This window comes from Cydia strobilella, chromosome 5 (assembly GCF_947568885.1).
Source record: "Cydia strobilella chromosome 5, ilCydStro3.1, whole genome shotgun sequence".
In the NCBI taxonomy this organism is placed as follows: Eukaryota; Metazoa; Arthropoda; class Insecta; order Lepidoptera; family Tortricidae; genus Cydia; species Cydia strobilella.
Window position 1 is genome coordinate 7,592,944 of NC_086045.1, and position 20,238 is coordinate 7,613,181.

Consider the following 20,238-nt stretch of genomic DNA (forward strand, 5'->3'; position numbering starts at 1 on the left):
ACGCCCAAGCACTATCTTTTTTAAGCAACTTCGTTAGGGGTGATGAAATCATGGCACAATTTTTTATAAATTTGCGAAAGTAACTGATTAACCCCAAAAACTGACGTAGTTGATGCACAGTCCTGGGCGTTGGAAAACACTTCACTGCTTCTAATTTACTATCATTTGGCATCACCTTATCCGGTTTGATTTTATAGCCCAAAAATTCTATTTCTGTTTTGAAGAAATGGCATTTCTTTAAATTTAGTGTTAAACCATTGTCACGAAATATCTTAAGCACCTGCTCTAGCAATTTCAGGTTTTCGTCTACCGTTCGGGTCACCAAATAGACGTCATCGAGATAAACGATCACGTTGCCAAAGCGCAGATTACCCAGCACCTTATTCATCATCTGCTGAAAGCAGGACGGGGCATTGACTAACCCGAACGGTAAACGTAAAAAATTATAGTGCCCATCCTCGGTAATAAACGCGCTTTTTGGTACTGAATCGGCACTTAGAGGTATCTGATAGTAGCCACTTTTCAGATCAAGACTCGTGAAACACTTGCTACCCTGAAGCCTATCTACCAGATCCTCGATGCGTGGCATGGGATACTTATCGGTTACTGTTACTTTATTCAATGCGCGATAATCCACGCATAGCCTTTTCTCCCCATTTTTCTTATTAACGAGAAGTGCGGGCGAAGCGTAAGGAGAATCGCTATTGCAAATGATTTCATTAGCTAGTAGTTCCTCAACCATATCCCGAATGATTTGTCTATCCGCGGGAGAGGACCTAAAAGGTCTACTTTGTACAGGACGCGGATCTGTCACGGTTATTGTCATTTCATGGTTCTTTACTTTGCCTAATTCACTTAAATTTCTTGCTACACAATCACTATACTTACTAAATAGACTAAGTAATTCAGCGTGATTCGAGTCGGCGTCAATTTCAGTTTCGTTAATTATCTTACAAAACTCGTCATATTGTTTTGCATAATTAAATTCTAATACGTTGCCAATCCGCGAATACATTAAGTCAGGGCGCTCCATCACATTCCTTCCTATTAAGATATCGCATCCTTCTAACTCATCAATAATGTAAAAGTCAACACTTTCTAGATGCACTGAATCGAGTTTTAAACTTGCACTTAACGCATATCTAGCCGTTATTGTAATACCCTTTTGAAACCCCTGTAATAAAACAGGCGATGTGAGATGGTCGTATTTTAAACTGTGTTTTTGGGCAAGCGATTTGGAAATAAGAGAACAACTAGCCCCTGGATCTATAAATGCGTCATGGGTAACCACATTGTCTAGAACAATCTGTTTGAAAAACTTATCTCGGGCATTCGTAGATGACACGAATTTAATCTCTTGTTTATCTACCTTTGATTCAGTTTTTAAGCCCTTTTTATGGAAACAGGCAGATTCAATGTGACCCCTTTTACTGCAAAAATCGCATTTCACATCGCACTGACTTCTTTTATGATTACCTCCGCAAGTAAAACATTTAATCACCCGCCGCGTTTGTGAATGTGATCCGCTTTCATCAACGCTACCGGAATGTGACGACGCAGCTTGACTCGAGGGTACCTTGGTAGAAATATTAGACACGGTAGACTGAGATTGACTCGACTTTGAAGGTACGTTAGAGTTAGATTTTTTTATCTTATATGTACGACTATGCAAGAAGCTAGCTAATTGATCGCATGAGCTGAAGCTGTTTGTTTCGATATTTCCGTCTCCTATATTTCCTAGTATAATCGATATAATATCTTGGTCAGAAAAGTTCAAACGCAAACGGTCGATTCTACACTTTTGATCAAAATAAAATTCATACAACGATTGATTTTCGCGCGGTTTTTGTTCTACCACCTCTTTTAACAACTCAAACATATTTCTCTGAATCCTAAAGCTCGCGGATAACTTGTTGTGCCAATCAACCCATCTCCACGACGGCCATTGTTTATCAGTACGCAACAGGGAATCGTACCACACCTTGGCAGAGCCTTTGAGTTTATTTAATGCTTGATACCGGGTTATTTCGTCTGACCAGCTGAAAGTCTTTGCATACGATTTAATAATACTGAGCCATGCGTCAATATCGTCTTTAAGCGGGTCGAATTCGGGTATGATATTATTTAAGGTATTAGAATTTGTGTGACTCACAGTTTCGGATCCACTTCTTGCCTTTTTTGTCGAATGATCCCTCGCCTTACTTGTCGAGCGCGATGCCTTCTTGCGTCTGGGAGGCGGAGGTGACGGAGTTCTGGTACTTTCACTGTGTGAGCTACTGGAACTGCTGGTAACACGAGCACGTTTACGCTTACGGCTTCTTCGAGAGCTACCCATACTGCGTGAATAATTTACCACTTCTGATGTAAGCAGTACTATAATTTACTCAAGAAAACTAGTTTAATATCCTTAATACTTTTTAATTAAAAATAAATGTACAATAAATCAAAATGCATTCAGTAATAGCCACGTTTCGAAGCCGAAGTCTAAATCACAAAAGAGGCGGTCGCCGGTGTCGCAGCGCTTTTTATACTGGTGGAGGGGCGCCACCACCACCTGGCCGGCCGCGCAGCAGGTAGAATCTTGGGGCGCGCTCAGGGTTGCCAACATATCTTTACTTGAAAATAGTTGTATTGTATAACTAGCCTTATGAACCGATTTTGCATGTACAACCAGCCTTAAAGTTTATAAATAGTCTATGATGGTTTATTATTTTTAGTATGAGGGTATTATTGCACTTTGTAGTTTTTCCTCAGTCACCCGTTGACCACGAACGCTGTAAAGGGTTCGAAACGTCGGGATGTATTATAAATTCAATATACGCGATATAATCCGTTTTCATAGTTTTATTTCATGAGTAACTATCGCGGTAACCGAAAACAATATTATGGACTGATGAAATGAACAACGTACACGTCATACCACGTGAAGATTATGAAGAACTCATTCCTTTAGCTACGTGTTCTACGGATATTGATTGTTCTATGGATTTATTATAGTACCTGCATATTATTTGTTATTCCTCAATGAAGATGGTGGTGTATTTTTCATAGTTATTATTTACTTTATGAATTAAATTAATGAGGATGGGTATGAGTATGACTTTAATTTTAAAGTTAACAACGACTCCATAGCTCACTTTAGTCTTACCGTGCTAAAAATACCCCGAAGCCTGACGATGACGATATACTACCGCTGAAATTTCCGAATGCTACCGGAAGTGCGAGAGTGACAGGGATGCGACAGGCGATAGAAACGCGACTATGCTATCCGTGCAGTTTATCTACATAATTCTAAGCCCTATATTGAAAATTCTTTTTTATAATCATAGTCGAGATATTATCTCGACTCCAATTCCATAACGTCGATTGTGCACATCCGACCAAAATAACATTTTTAAAGGTAACGGTAATAAACGACGCATTCTCTTTCTAATAAGCTGACTGGTATTACTATCATTTTTAGTTTCCGAGATACTGAAAGTAGATAGGGTCAATCGTATTTTAACTTGCTTAACTCTTAACTCTTCAAATATTTTAGGCATAAGGTTAGGCAAAAATTTAAAGTTTCTTGGTAATTTAGTTATCGGGAATATTTCCGCGGAAAGAGGCATTTGCGGAGTACCGTGGGTACGCAACTACGCACGACTACCTCAAAGGTCCTATACTTAATGCACTTCTATTTAGTTTCTTATTAGATTCACAACATAGGTACAGTCAAGGGCATAAATATATATACATTCCCAAAGTTTCAAAAATATGTGTACGCTCTTAGTTACACCTTAGACGATAAAGTCGTGTTTACATATTTTTGAGCCATTTGTCTGGATCGATATTTTTGCCTTCGACTGTACATTTTGGTGATGACTGATGACTGTTGAGCAAACTGTCAGGATCAATTTAACTTTGATAACCATAGCAACTTTCTGACTTAGAAACGGAATTGTTATTTTTAGGGTTCTGTACCCAAAGGGTAAAAACGGGACCCTATTACTAAGACTCCGCTGTCCGTCTGTCTGTCTTTCCGTCTGTCCGTCTGTCACCATGCTGTATCTCATGAACCGTGATAGCTAGACAGTTGAAATTTTCACAGATGTATTTCTGTTGCCGCTATAACAACAAATACTAAAAAGTACGGAACCCTCGGTGCGCGAGTCCGACTCGCACTTGGCCGGTTTTTTTAGCAGTTGTTTGCGTGTTAGTAAGCAATTGATTAAGATAGACTACGGCAATGTGATGAAGGGTTCTGTAGTAAGCAGCGTTCATAATAAAATAAATAAATAAATAAATATTATATTAGGAAATTCTTACACAGATTGTCTAATAAGTCCCACGGTAAGCCCAAGGAGGCTTGTGTTATGGGTACTCAGACAACGATATATAATTATAATAAGTATATAAATACTTAAATACATAGAAAACACCCATGCTCATCACACAAATAAATGCCCTTACCAGGATTCGAACCCAGGACCATCGGCTTCACAGGCAGGGTCACCCACTAGGCCAGACCGGTCGTAAAATAATAGGTCGTACGAATAATAATCTAAAATACGTCTCACAACAACACAATACAATGGGTACAATGGGTGACGAACTAAGTAGCTAAATATGAATTTGTAAATTTGTGGAGAGACTAGTACATTTCGATGCTAGTGCGGAAAGTATGTCATTACTCCACGAGTACCGAGATATCTTGCCACGAGCCGTAGGTTTAATACAGTTGCGAAAAAATAATAAAAACAACAAGTAAGGAATAAAAACTTTGGAAACTTAAAACGCCTCTTAGTAGGTAGTAAAAGTAAGAAAAAAACGCATCTTGTTTGACAGGCATTTCGGCAGCTATTCCGTTCCATTCAGACAACTTATTAAGAACGGTTTTTCAATATTCAATATTAAAAAATAAACGTGTTATAATGATGATGAGGTAAGTAATTAAATTATAAAATATGTATATTTTTCGTATTCTTCCACCAGCATAACCCAATAACTTAAGAGGAACAATTTACCCGATCCGACAACCCTCGACAAAATCTCGTGGCAAAAAAAATTTGGAGAGCCGGCCCCACCTGAAGTGGGATGGAGCAAGGAAGAAGAAAGTTTGTCAGTACCTTCCTTGTGTTACTTGGCGGCCTCGCTTCGCTCTAACGTTTATGTCGCAACTCGTACACCATCATCATCGCTATCAGACGATTCCCGATTCGATTTATAGTAATGTCCTATTATAAGAATTCAAGTCTGTTGGAAGCATCTCGGCGCTTATACTCGTACCTCCGTCAATGTCACAGTCGTATTGAGCGTTCCAATTATACCCTTGTAAGTTACGTTACGTTTATATAGGTACTGTAGTCTTGTTACAGACTGTGTGTGTTGTGTACTGTAGTGTTGTTCTGTAGTGTTGTTGTTGTGTGTGTGTATGTGTAGATTACAGCACCCCAAATAAAAGGTTCTATTGTATGTCACGCCACAATTTACTGGTTGACTCAATAGTTAAAATGAAACCGTGTGTGCATCATGCGTTAGTAAGGGACCAGGACCATTAAGCAAGTCTTGAATTCTTGATGTACCTGAGGCGTAGAATTGCCAGAGTATCAATATAAGCTATCCAGACGAATGCAGCACTGTGACTGAGTCCTCGATGACCGTAACAACAGACTATGTTTATTCGGTGAGCCCACTTTTCTGTTTCGTCTGAGCGATCTATTCGCCTCCATTCAATAAGGAATTGAAATGACACCCGTGACTAAACCACCCGCCCGCCCGCCTGACCTGTCTCAGAACAAATGGCTTCCCAACCCTGCTCTACATTTGCATATAGAACTGTTTGTACATCTCTCGCTTATGAACATATAACACTCAAGTGCTCTCCACGCCAAAAGCTTTAAGCTTTTGATTAGATTTCAGAATATACCCAGTATGATAGATTGAGATTTAGAATTAGATATTTGTTCTGATAATATACAATTACAACGTTAAGATGTATTAAAACTGGAGGAATAAAGAACATTTACTTACTATATAAATTACGCAAAACTAATCTACATGAATTTGTATTATGATCGTCATGAATATTTACATAATCTTACTTAACAAATGAATAAAATCATAGATACAATTTAATAAATGTCTTAAATAATCAATCTTGTGTCAACAAATTTCAAATCAAATCCATTCATGTCAAAACAAAATACGGGAATAACTAAGTACGAGTTCCTCCTAATACACAATTCAATTTACACTGTCAAATGACTCAAATGTCGAGGTCATATACTTATTTATTGAATAAAGTGGATTATCCAATAAAAGGACTCAGTCGACGACGTTCAAATGTTTTGTCAGACGTTTCATGTTTCCGTACGTAATTCAGCGGGTAGACTAGACGCTCGTAGTATAAGTATAACGCTCGTGGTATATTATTACCTACCTTTTATTGGAGTAGAGTTCTCTCCCTCGGCATACAAATCCAACCCCTAAAAATAATAATATAGTCAAGTTTACGAGTGGAATGGTATTATGCTTAAATTATTAAAGATACCTGTTATTTCAATAATTATTAATGAATAGGTATTTTTGAACACGACGCATCTCAAATATTTGGGTCATGTACCTACAATCGAAAGCTATTTATACGCGCAAGTTTAAACAAAAGCGTGCTCACGAAAATGTAGTTTAGGTTGGGACCCATCAATCTGATTTCGATTCAGAACGCGGGAAGCTATGTATAACTATATACTTCCATTTTTGACTAGTAAGGATCTTTTCCACCTTTTTATTTTTTTTACTCTTGTGATGATTTTTTAATGTTAGATAACTTCAGTACTTATAGTTATAACACTCATGTCGAAATGTTTAGCCATTTTGACGTTATAGGTACTTAGCGTAAAATAAACATTTTATTAATCCCCTGCCTACCCTTGAATATCAACATAATGCTACGAAATAAAAAACACACAGATTAAAACTCCTTTTTACAAAATTGTGTGCAAATTGGTAGTCTGTTAGTAATCTTAAGTTCAAAGATAGGAACGCTGGTTCGCCTGAGGTGAAGCTCTATATATATTCGTATAAATGTGCGATGGTATGAAATAGCCGAGCCTGGACGGTATTCACGTTTTATAAATCTCAACTTGATTTTTTATTGATATTACACAAACTTTGCTCGCTTCAGTAAGCATCAATAACAAACCATGTTGGGGCTTTTAAAGTTCGGATAGACCTCCCGGTCTCCCCTCTCCTTACCCATGGTGGAATTGAAAATTCCTGCCTTTGACAGCAACAGAACTGCAAAGGAAATTACTTTTCTGCAATATATTTGGAATTGTTCAGCTTATTGTAGCAAAAATAGTACGGAAAGTTCTTCATTATGGCAAAACTTAAAAATTAAAATTAAACCAAAATCGTTTTAGTACTGTTTTAACTGTATTGTTTTTTTACCTTTTAAAAACATGTATCTACTAAGAAAATACGCAAAAAAATAATTTATGATTTATGAAAAATCAATGCAAACAGCCAATTATTATAGCCGCGTCTACACGACGACCCGACAGCTGTCATTAGGCGAACTAAATTGACAAATCAATATGCACAAATGATACCACAGTTTGGCCAGTGCTGTTCATATCGATATTTTCAAAAAAGTTTGAATTAGAGAATATCGCGAGAATTCACCGCTAGGTGTTACGCGGTCAATTCAAATACTTCAAATAGCCGAAACAATATGAACCAGCACTCTAAATGGAGCTACATATAACGGTCGTTTTACTGTTACGTTACGTTACGTTACGTTACGTTACACGTACAATATTTTCATCTAATAATCTCAAGAACCAGTGCAAGATTCAACATTTTACCGGTCGCCGAGGTAAAACCTAGGATTTACAGAATCAGTGTCGGTAAAAGCCCGAAGTAAACTAATATTATTTAACATTTTGGGCTTTTACCGATCGGCATCAGTAAAACCTAGGTTTTACCGTACTTCGGGCTTTTACAGTAACATAATATACATATGACCACCGCATCACTTTTTTTTGCTAAGAAATGGATGTACGGGCCAAGCTGTTAAATTTTAGGTCCAACATTTTGAAAAATTAATTTGACAGCTTAACCATAAACTCGCGAACATCACCAAGAAGCAATATAGCAGCTTTCGAATCAAATTGTGGCAATCATTCTCGTTTCATTAATAACTATAACGCTTCGCTGCTTTATCGCGATATGCAGTAAAAGTAGCTTTTAATTCGAATGGTTAAATGTTAAAAGTGGTTAGAGAATTTATTATTAATGAGGGTTTATTCGACTGGATTCTATTAACATTAGGTAGATTATGCATAATTGGATAAAAAGGCTACATTAATTGATATTTTACTCATAATTTTGAAATTATTCCAGATTAACCTTAAAACATATTCAAAAAGGCTTATAACGAAACGGGCTTATAACGAATTTATTTTGTTACCTTTATTTTCGACGTTCCGACGCAGGTTCGCTTGAAGATATTACTTTTACAAATTTACTGTAACTACAAGTTTCATACATTTCATTTCCCCCGGTATCGTATCGGCTTTGTGCCGATACCCTATGGGATAGTGTGAATGGTCGCTAAAGCTTGCCACATGGAATTAATCTTTTTTTGAACTACTCCGTCCCATTGATTGAACCACGCACTTAAGGTTCAAATGAACGATTCAATAGAGAGCACAGCTCACTAACTGGCAAGAAGCATTTTTCCTTGCCCCCATTAATTACATTGCTGCCCGACACGCACAGCAGACGTAACAACCATTGAAAACGGGCACGAACTTAACATTTGTTGCGCGAGAATACAGTAAACAATTGAATGAGTTTCCAATGGCTGTTACTGTTACATAGATCTGCTATGCGTTCTGGGGAAGTTTACTACACCTCTTCGGCCCTAAAATACAATTTTCCTTAAAGTAGCGCTGATGAATAGCCTTAGTCAGCGATAAATTTTCAGATTCAATCTTTTTTTTCCTTCCTTAATTTGTATCCCTGCGATAATTTTCTTCCTAAGCAAAACATTCTACGATGGGGCAGTCAGTTTGGCGATGATACTAGTAATTTGAAATTTCACATTACAGCAGCAGTTAATGTCGAATTACTAGTAATTTGACATTAACTGCTTTTATAATTGTTTTTAAAGTGGCTTCATTTGTTCAAATAAATATATCGATATAAATAAAGTAATATGTAATTAAATATAGGTACTGTTATAATAATCTGGATTATGAACTTATATTTAACCGACTTCAAAATTCCAAAAGGAGGAGGTTGTCATATTTTTACACAGTATATACTTTTAATAATAACAAAAAAATGTACCATTTTTGACAAAATCTAGATCTGACGATGGCATCCATGATGAATCGAGGAAACTCCTCAAATGATGATGAAGTGGAACCACTGATGAAGACTAGGATGGAACACCTCAATGACACGTAATTCACGTTTGGCGATATGTCTTTTTCGTAAAAAAACAAGCATTTACATTTAAACAGTGCTATTTTGTTTGGTGAAATGAAACTGCTCATGAAGACCAGAATAATGGAACTTCTCTGCGATAAGTATTTTACGTCTTGGGACTCTTGGGGCTACTTGTAATTATTGATATTTTAAAATAATAATTCAAATGGCATTTCAAACAGTTTTGTAAATTCGGCTTTTATCTATGATTATATAAGCTGTCAAGCATTGTGACCTCGCTACCTACCTTTTTGCCATAGCTTTTACTTTAAAGCTATCAACTCATCTCGTCTAGTGCATCTACCTATAGTATGTATGTAGGTACTTTCAATGTAAGGGAAATGCAAATTTTAAATCCCACCTTAAATTGATATAGATTTGATATTATAACTATGTAATATATGCACGTGTATATCTTGCAAGCATAAGCAATAAATGTTAAATCAATATCAAGTCAGGTACTCTTTAGATTTTTATTCAATAAGAGCTTTTTTAAACAATTTTTCCCTATACCAACGCGAGGAAACTCAGTAACTAGCTGTAAAATATTACAAATCGAATCCAAATTACTTTGCGACTCTCAGAGGATAAAATGCAACTTAGATATCTGTTTTTGAAGAATCAAGAGTGCCTTTCCGAGTATTGAAAAATATTGTGTTCGAATCGGATACAGCTATAAGTAAAGTTACCTACTCATGAATAAAATTAAGAGCAGTCACAGTGACTGCTGCACGATGAAAGGCATTTAAATACGGGTGTGGGTTTCATAACAGGATCACACAAAGTGTTTTAATACCTAATTATGTACACTGTTACATATACTACTTTTACACAGATAGGTATTATATTATAAGCTCTCTATGATGTTTGAATTAAAATATCGTGAAACACACTAACTTAGCTAACATAGCGGTTTCACTCACGTATTTTTAGTCACTCGCGCGACATGTTTCGGAGAGCCTAGGTCTACATTTTCAAGGATTAACAGTGCCTGAGTGAGTGAGTGCTTGAAAATGGAGACCTAGGCTCTCCAAAACATGTCGCGCGAGTGACTAAAAATACGTGAGTGAAACCGCTAAGTTAGCTAAGTCTCTATGATGTGTTCAGGAATCGCATGTTACGACCGACATTGTGGCATCGTTGCTCTGTCACGGATATCAGGTAGCAACTCCGAAATATCGCTCGCCTCTCGCTTATTATACATTGATTGATCGAGCGATAATTAATCGCACGTTAAGTGGTGTTATAGTTTCTAAACACTAAAAAGTCAAATGGCGGTAAATAAAAAAATCGGCCAAGTGCGAGTCGGACACAATTTAATCAATGTATTTTTTATGTGAAACGCGAGTGAAATGTCTTTAAAAACCCCGTAGGGGTCGGATCAAAAACTAAGTAATTAAGTCCGACTCACGCTTGACTACACATTTCTAGTAGGTTTTCCTGTGAACTAAAGATCTATTTTGTGTATTTTTTTTCAAAATTTTTGACCCAGTAGTTTCGGAGATAAAAGGGGGGGGGGGAATGGTAATTTTTTGCCTATTTTCTTGAAAAACTTCTAAATTGCTTTTCCTAAAATTATAAAAAAAATATATTTGAGATTCCCACAATGAGCTCTTTCATTTGATATACATATAACACGATATAGTTTGAAAAACTTTATTTTTTAATTTTCTCATTTACCCCCCAAAAGTGGCCCCCGTGTTTAAAATTTATTTGTTTACGTTACATGTCCGTCTTTGGGTTATGTGTGTCCGGTTTATTAATTCAAATCGATCTCTAGTTTTCATAATATGACTACAAAAAGTTTTCGAATGTATTATAAAAATGTTATTTTAAATGACCGATTGATATCGTGATAAATTTCCCAGGTATTCGACATCCTCTGGTCAGACCCCCAGACCGTGGGCGGCTGCGTGGCGAACGCGCTGCGCGGCGCGGGCACGTACTTCGGCCCTGACGTGACCACGTCGTTTCTGCAGAGGAACAAGCTCAGCTTCCTGATACGCAGCCACGAGTGCAAGCCGGGCGGGTACGAGTTATTGCATAACGGAAACGTAAGTTTTATCAAATTATAAAATTCGTTTTATGAGTATTTCTGAAAATGCACAAAGTCCCTAACGCAATAGCTCTGCTACTTTGTAAGAATGTAGTGTTGTAGATATATGTATGTATGTATAGATAGTATACTTTATTGACACACCTCAGTGAATGATATAACTTAAAGAAAAACAATTGATGAAAGATAGAGGCAGACAACAGGTGGTCTTATTGCTAAAGAGCGATCTCTTCCAGACAATCTTTGGGTAGCGTAAACGGAGAATTTAATCTAAAACGTACTGTAAAGTATGGTGAATAAGATTTCCAGTGCTCCCAAGGATGATTAATTTTCAAGTAGATTCGGCAATGCGCGTGTAACTCGACTACTGTCAAGCGCCTATAGGCTGCGGTGGCTGCTTAACATCAGGCAGGCCGCAATCTTGTTTGCCACTATATTGCCACCATTGTGATATGAAGAAAACAAAACAAATCAGTAATATGATACTAACGAGATGCGAAACATAACCAATTATTATATCTTGAGTATCTTTATTTAATAAGCGACGTAAGTAATACAGATAAGCTTGTTATTTTCAAGAGGTTCTACAATCTCCGGGAAGCCCTTCAGCGAGATAATTAAAATCGCTATCCGAGCATTCGCCTCTGACTTGCCAGTATAGTGTGACCTTTGAATACCCATTGTTACCTACCACCTACCAGTCACACTAATTTATGTTCGTCGTAGGCGGGTGCTTTGCAAGCGATGTTAATAATAGCCTGAGAACGTACTTTACGTTGTGTAACTTTCATTTTGTTTGAAATAATTGCAACTGTAAGGGAAGGCCCATATTTTCTAATGTTGGGCATATCCTCCTCGCGAGGTCTACTGTACAGCTCACAGATACACTAGTTTAATAGTCTGTCTCCGCATTATGACGCATAAGCCCGCATAAGTATATGGTACATACGATAGAAAGTCGCCAATACTTGTATAGTCGTTATTATTACGCCGTGACTCCTGCAATTAATCGCATCTCACTACCGTCAGTTTACGCGTCAACAATTCAGACGGGTCGCTGTTTTTAATTATCGTGTTGCACCAGCGCGAAACGGACGGTTATGCGGTCAATTTCCTTGATGAATTGCATTGCCGTTGATGCTGCATTGCTGTAGCGATTAGAATGATCAATCTGTCACTCATTTACAAGGAGATTAATAATGATACGCCGCTGCTGCATTAACGCTGCGATAGCAATACTACTACAGTCGCAATCATAATAATTTGACATTTTTTTATTAATGGTATCAGTCGATCAGGTTTGTTTTGAGGATCAAATGTCTGTATGGGACCCATTGTCTTAAAGTAATACAAAAGTCACAAGTGGTGGTTACTGACGAAACGCTTTTTTTTAACGTTGGGGAAATGCGTTTACGCATGCCACCTGACCCGGGGGAGCCAGGAGCGATTACGGACTAACCAGAGGTAGGACTACCGTCTAAAACCACCAACGAATGTCGACTCCGCCTTGTAGAGGAGCGCCGCAGGATCACTATCAGCATTCGACTGCCTTCGTAATGACGAAACGCTTCTAACAAAATGGCAATACATCGCTACAATGACGTCACCGTGTAGCGTCGCTATTGCTTACCTAATAGAAGCCGTTTCGGTGTATGGAAAACAAGGAAATTGCGATTTTGTCGGTGAAATATTGGGTTTATGTATATTGTTGCTGTATAATATTTTTTTTAATAAAATTTAAGAAATCGAATGGTACCTTTATAGTTTTCGTATTGAAACGGGGTCTTGTATTTTTTTATAATTCCCATATATTTTTGAAGTTTCCAATTTACTACAACTAGATTTGGTTATAAAATTCAACATGTGTCAGCAACCCTATTGCAACCATGAAGGTGAGCTGCAGTTGCATTACAGTAACTCTCATTGAACTTGATTAATAAAATGAGTAACAGTACAAACGATACGGATCAAATCGCGGCAACAATGCGGCACCGAACGACAATAATTCTTATCAAGGAAATTAACCGCAGCAGTAATGTCGCGACAGTAATGCAGCTGTAGTTGCCATCTGGATGTTAGCTCGTACGAGTCGACGCAGGTTGGAATGGTGAGGAATGTTTTTAGAAAAAGAAACGTGCGCGCGTCATCTCGTGAGCCGTCTAATGCGTTATTTATTTAGGACTACCTAACCCACATTTTACTGCCAGACACCATCAATCATCATTCATTATCATTATGTCTTTATTTTCTTGTCTGTTTTTGACTTCATCATTAATTATTATTATGTATTTTATATCGGTTTTTAGGGTTTCGTAGTCAAGCAATCCATATGGATAGCACTCTATTCGTAAATACGTCCTGTGTCTTACATTTTCGACACAAAACGCGACACAGACAAACACAAGATACAACACAGACACGACCACAGAACTAGGATGACAAAGAACAACTGTCAGGCTTTAAAAGTGCGACCAAAAATGAAATGCAAGTGTGTGCGTAAATTGTCTATGTGAGATCAAAACTAGTGATCTCAAGTTACAACATATTAATAATTTATCGGTGTTTGACTGCTTTATCGACTACTCTTTCAATGTTTCTTTTTTATTAAAATAAAATGTCTCAACTATTACTATTATTAGATCCTATTAGCGCCTATATTCAATTTTCTTTTACAGCGGACGCAAAGTAAATAACAAAACTAATAACCGAGTGTACAGTCAGCATCAAAGTGGTCAAATTATGTATATCCTTAGTATATTCTACAGTACCTACATATGGTGCTACTTAAGCAAGCGTTGATAATAGCCGTAACATACTACCGCACCGCACCGTTACAGCTTTAAAGCAGGTTTCTCGTCGTATGCGTGTGTGTGGTGCAACGTCGTTAACATAAACACATGCCAACAGTAGGCGCAAATAGTTGACTTACCACAGAAAATATTAATTTCGCCACAATAAATAATAGTACTACCGTACAGAAAGGAAACTTCCTACAAAACCGAAATTTGACAGCGGTTCAGGGTCGAATCATGATGTCCCTTTTTAATATATGGCACTATCCCTTTAGGCTATTTAGGGTTGGCAAAATTCAGATCATTATCTTATCTGTGACCACTGTGTGCACGACTGTGCATGCAAAGGGACGTCAAGTTGTGCAAACCCTAATAAGTGCTCGGAGCAATGCTGAGCCGAACAGAGCCGAGTTTGCCCGAAGCTAGGAGTTTCGCACCCCTGAGATCGCGCCTTTTTCTACTGACAAGTTGGATTGGGTGTGTATACGCTGTGTGCAAGTATACGCTGTCTTGTGTTTCCTTGTGTTGGCGGCAAAGTCGTAGAAAAGTGGCTAAAATGTAAGTAAGTACCTACTGTGTTGGAAAGTGAAGTTTAAATTTACCGCTAAACATGTGCACCTTCAAAAATGGTATTATAACAATCGTTATTATTTTAACTCGGTTATAAATCTTAATGATGTGAAGAAATAGTTAAATATATATTGTACCTATTATACCGACAAGTTATCGATACAGTCATATGAACATTTTGTCAAGCCCTAGCGTATAGTAACAGTTTAAGTTTTTACACAAAATATTCCAAATTATTGACTAATATGATAAAATATTAGCACACAACGGAAGAAAAACTTATAATTAATTGTATAAACCGGCTTTTTACACTTTTTATGCTGTTAATTTGACAAAATATCGTTAAGAAAACTTCGCTCGGAATATCATAATTACCTGTGAAATGAATGTTTGCCTGGGTTATTTCGCACTGTGATACCACAATCCGGCACACTACACGACACCATCTTCACTACATTACTTAATTACACGTTTTCTTCCTGATTTCTTTTTATTTTGAAGATTAAAAAATACGGCAATGCGCTCCCGGTCGAGTTGGGCCGCCTGTCACTCAAAACTGGTTACGCCTTCTCATTTGTAGTCTGACTCTTTCGCACTTATGGGATGTTCATATACGTGATGGCTTCCCTTTCCCACACTTCAGCTGTCTTTATGCGTAAGCATAAATTTTAGGTCTGTGGACACGACGTACGATAGATAGAGTGCTATGATCACAAACTAAGTAGCTGGTCTGAGGCTGTGAATGATGTGATGCATCAAAAAACATATAAGCTATTTAATGGTATGGCTATAACTAGCCAAGACAAATACTGAGTTTTAATTACATCCCGAGTGAACTAGAACTTGGCACCCATATAGATCTCAATTCTTTTGCCGGCGAAGTAAGCACTGACGCATTACTTGGCTCTCATTTCGCATTTATGGTTTTGATGGGATAACATTACTTTTTGTACAGAAGTTATTAGTATTCATCAATTTCATCATAGTTTAAATTCAAAACTAAAATTTATTTTTGGTATTTCATATTCGATAGGTAGTGTTTAAATAAAAACTGTTTTTAGAAATTGTGAAGAAATCACCGTTTCTTTATCGTTCGTAACCACACAATTGGATGCCCAGCTGGATGCCAAATTTCAACTTGCTAGGTCATCTCGAAGTGGGTTAGGTTTTTGATGTTTGTATATTAATAACCGGTTGAGATATATTCATGAAATTTGGGGCTCTAGTTAGCCTTGAGGATCTTAATAAATGAACCAAATTTCATATGTTTATGGTTAATAGATTTTGAGTTATGTAAGTAGGGGTTAAAAGTGGCTCCAAATGGTTCCTGTAATATAACACTCGACCGCTGCGTCGCCAATTACCTTCTTTTGAATTTGGCTTGACACGCTGCCGCGTTAACGAAACTCCAACCACCAAATTAAGAAACATGCAACGTATCATATGTCTGTGAAGTTGGCATATCAAAGTCTAGCAGATCACGTTCGGAGTTCTATTAGCATGCACCATAGTTCTACAGTTCCTAATACTTTTTTGCAATACTTCTGGCGTTTTATCGTAAAAACCAATACTATGGAAACTCACAAAATGATATGCTAAGTTCACACACTAGCATATCATTTTGTTACAAATGGGATAAAAAAAATCGAATAAATATGTACAAACATATGTCGAAAGGTGTTCATATTTTTCTCTGGCACATTTTAAACTATGAAGTAACAGAGTATAACCAACTTTAATTGAATTTCCCTTCAATCCCAGTATATTCCGATCCGATGTCTATGTAGATATCAGTATCGTATGACATCCGCTCAGGAAGTGTACAATAATACTATCGCTTCTATTAAATTTAATCAACTTAGAAGTTGTAGATTGTACGTTTGTCGACAGGTCATCACAATCTTCTCCGCATCCAACTACTACGAGCTGGGCTCGAACAAGGGCGCATATTTGAAGCTATGCGGCAATTCGCTCGAGCGACAGTTCGTGCAGTACACGGCGGCAGTGTCGCGCACGAGACGGCTCACGTTCCGGCAACGTGTCGGCCTCGTCGAGTCCTCGGCGATGCGCGAGCTGCACAACCTCATCATGTCCGCGCGGAGGCCGCTCGAGGCCTATTTCCGCAGTATGGACGTGGAGCAGAGCGGTAAATTAATTGCGTCACTTATTTGCGCCATTAGGTTAGTTACTAGTTAATTGCCCGTCTATACTAAACTAAAAAACGCACGTACGTTGTAAACGCATGTAAATATATCGTATCTGCAAAATATACTAAAACCTTTTCAATGGAGGAGATCGAGGTGCTCAGGTAGGTATGCAGGGATCTAATTGATTAGGCGTGTTATCATACCACGGGCACACGCGACCGACCTACGAAATAAGGCAATTTCGGCGTTGATAGGCTTTCACGGTTCGCGCATTGCTCGATCGACCGCAGCGTTGTGGATGTTATCGTCTAGAGCCAGATCTTTTATACGTCTGATACGTTTCTGCATTTGACTTTCCAAGTACGATTTTTTTTTACGATAAGTAATCGAATTTTCGTTTAAAAATCGATAATTATACAGTTTTCATTCTAATTTTTTAAACCCCTATTCCATAAATAACGATATTTTTACCTAAATTGATAATTGAAAATACTCTTAAGGAATACTTTAAAAATTTAACGTAGTCATATAAAAAAAATAACATATGCATTTTACATTCCTCGTATTTGAAATAAAAAATATCATTTCAGCCTCGGACTATTAACCACTTAGTATATAACTACCTCGGCAGGAATGAGTGCCTATTATCCCTTGGCTAATAATCTACTATTAGCCTGCCTCTGTGGTAATTAAACTTATTTCTCCTTGCCTTCATAGAAACTGTAATCGTTTTAGTCGCTAAAAGCATTCATCGACTATCCCTACCAGCTACCACTTACCTTTATGTATTAGCACTTTTTTATGTATTAGCTTAAGTCCACTGCATTTTGCTTTGAAATCGATTATCTTTCAGTATTAATTGCTGAAGGTAATATTAATTCGATTATAGTTGTTCTATTCTACTTACTTCACAATTACAAATATGGCTAAATAAGCTCTCACTGCTGTAGCGATTCTACAGGAACATTAGAGAAAAGGTTCAAAGTTCTTACGCAAAGAAAGTAATACGACCGTGGAAATAGGGTCATTATTTATTACTTTCATTAGTCATCGAACTCGCAAATTTCGGATAGCTTCTCTTGTTAGTCAAGAAAAGTACCTACCACACCTACCTACACAAAAACTTATCAAAAGCTAATTGACTTTTAGTATTACTACTACTTTAGGGTACAAATTACGGTTAGGGACTAAGATTTCATGTTTGTTTAAAATCTTTATTAAACCATAATCTCCTTAAAAAAATGCATGATAAGTACCTACTTGTTTATTTGCACGAAGTTTTGTCATATGCACAGCTTAGTTTTTAGACTAGTATCCATTACTTTAATTTTTGTAACTAATATACGTTCAAGGAGTTACGGTAATGATCTTTTATTAAATTTATTATATTTTTTACCTATTCTAGGTTTTTACTTTTTTAGGGTTGCGTACCCAAAGGGTAAAAAGGACCCTATTACTAAGACTCCGCTGTCCGTCTGTCCGTCTGTCCGTCTATCTGTCTGTCACCAGGCTGTATCTCATGAACCGTGATACCTAGACAGTTGAAATTTTCACAGATGATGTATTTCTTTTGCCGCTGTAGCAACAAATACTAAAAAGTACGGAACCCTCGGTGGGCGAGTCCGACTCGTACTTGGCCGGTTTTTTTACTTACCTACCTCTTGCGTATGGTCGAATACGGACAAATACTACCTCTACCTATGATTAGCAACGCCTGTCCTTCCCATACCACAGGTTATTTGTTCAAGTCAAACCAAGAGTAAGGTGTTTGTGACGGCGACGGCAGTGGTAGCCGCAAAAAGAAACAAATTTTTCTATGTGAAGAGACTCCAAATAGATAATTTTGGTACTAAAAGCCTTTGACAAGGTATCTCGTAAATTCATTCAACATGGGTGACCCAAAGCCTAATTTAGCATAGGTGAAGGTCAGTTAATAAACCCATATCAAATTAAATCTCCGTCCGACGCTCTATAACAATCTTATCGGTTTATTTATTTTTCTTTATTGGGGAAAAAACAGACATAGGCAGATAATACAGAATAAAATTAATCTTAAAAAAAGTATAACCGAGTTCAAAAGGGATAAAATAAAATATTATCTCGTTTTATATGCGCTAGCAAACTGATACGTTTGAAGTCTAGCCAAATCTTAAAAGCGTCAAGTTGCCGTCAAACCGAATGTCAACCCTGGTATAGTTTGATAAGAACAAAAGAACCAGTATTGTACCTATTTAGCTTGGCACCGAGTGGGCAATGGAGGCTGATTCTGATTTATCAATTTGTTATAGTTTTGTAATTGTCGTGATCTTGTATTGACACGACTCACAGTACACTTAAGAGCACCAAGAAGCGCGAGCTAGATGACTAATGACACGACTTCTAGTAAACTAACTATCGTGCTGGCGAACCGCACTGGAAAGTGCGGTTCGCCAGCACGATAGTTCACGCTGATTAGCGCTCAGCGTGAACTATAGTCAAGGTCGTATCAAAACAAGATCAGAGCCATAACAATTTGTTAAGAAAACAAGATCAGAGCCACTACAATTATAGAAGAGGGATTTCGATAGTTTTAGAAAAGTGGAAATATGAAAGAACAACACAAGCAGTTGACTGAATTGCACCAGATTTAATCGAGAACTGATGTAAAAACATAAATAACAGATATACGTCAATATTTAAATATAGATTCATAGAAAAGGAACTTAAACTAAACATAGACAATAAATATCAAAACTATACAAATACAACCTCAACAACAATCAATGGCCACGATCAAAAAGTGGGGCCGAAAAACAAGCAAAACTACAAACAACAACTACAACAACAACAACTACAAGATTGTATCTTGATTTCTATACTGAATGAATGAAGTGCTTAAGAGGGAGTGCATTTTAAAAATGGTTGATCTCTAACAGCGTTCTGCTGCTATCGGGGAAGGTCGGTAAAAGCTAATCTTAGATTGCGCTCTCGATGATGGTGTACTGCTTTTGTAGGGATTTTGACAATGCTTTAAACAGTTTAAACTATAAATTTTTTGCCTTCCTCATTATAGCAATTTAATTTTTTCATGATAACAAGAGAACTGTAGGACTTACTGACCCTTTCTTGCAAAGTAATTAAATTTTCTACAACTTTGTTCATTACAATATATCCCATAGCATGAGCGGTTGCGCCGATATTTGTCTTAAAATATAGG

The 20,238-nt window shown here is 37.3% G+C and overlaps 1 protein-coding gene and 1 long non-coding RNA gene across 3 annotated transcripts in view; one reads left to right on the forward strand and one right to left on the reverse strand.

The window, feature by feature from the left end:
- The window catches only part of LOC134741408 (serine/threonine-protein phosphatase rdgC), a 152,668-nt gene that overhangs the window by 127,556 nt on the left and 4,874 nt on the right, over nt 1–20,238 (forward strand). For both annotated transcript variants that reach the window (XM_063674178.1, XM_063674179.1), the window contains exons 11-12: nt 11,346–11,531; nt 16,786–17,041. In XM_063674178.1, coding sequence (XP_063530248.1) covers nt 11,346–11,531; nt 16,786–17,041 — 442 coding nt within the window. The remainder of the gene's footprint in view (nt 1–11,345; nt 11,532–16,785; nt 17,042–20,238) is intronic.
- Nucleotides 1–20,238, reverse strand: part of LOC134741418 (uncharacterized) — a 233,174-nt gene that overhangs the window by 108,341 nt on the left and 104,595 nt on the right. The gene's annotated exons all lie outside the window — the stretch shown is intronic.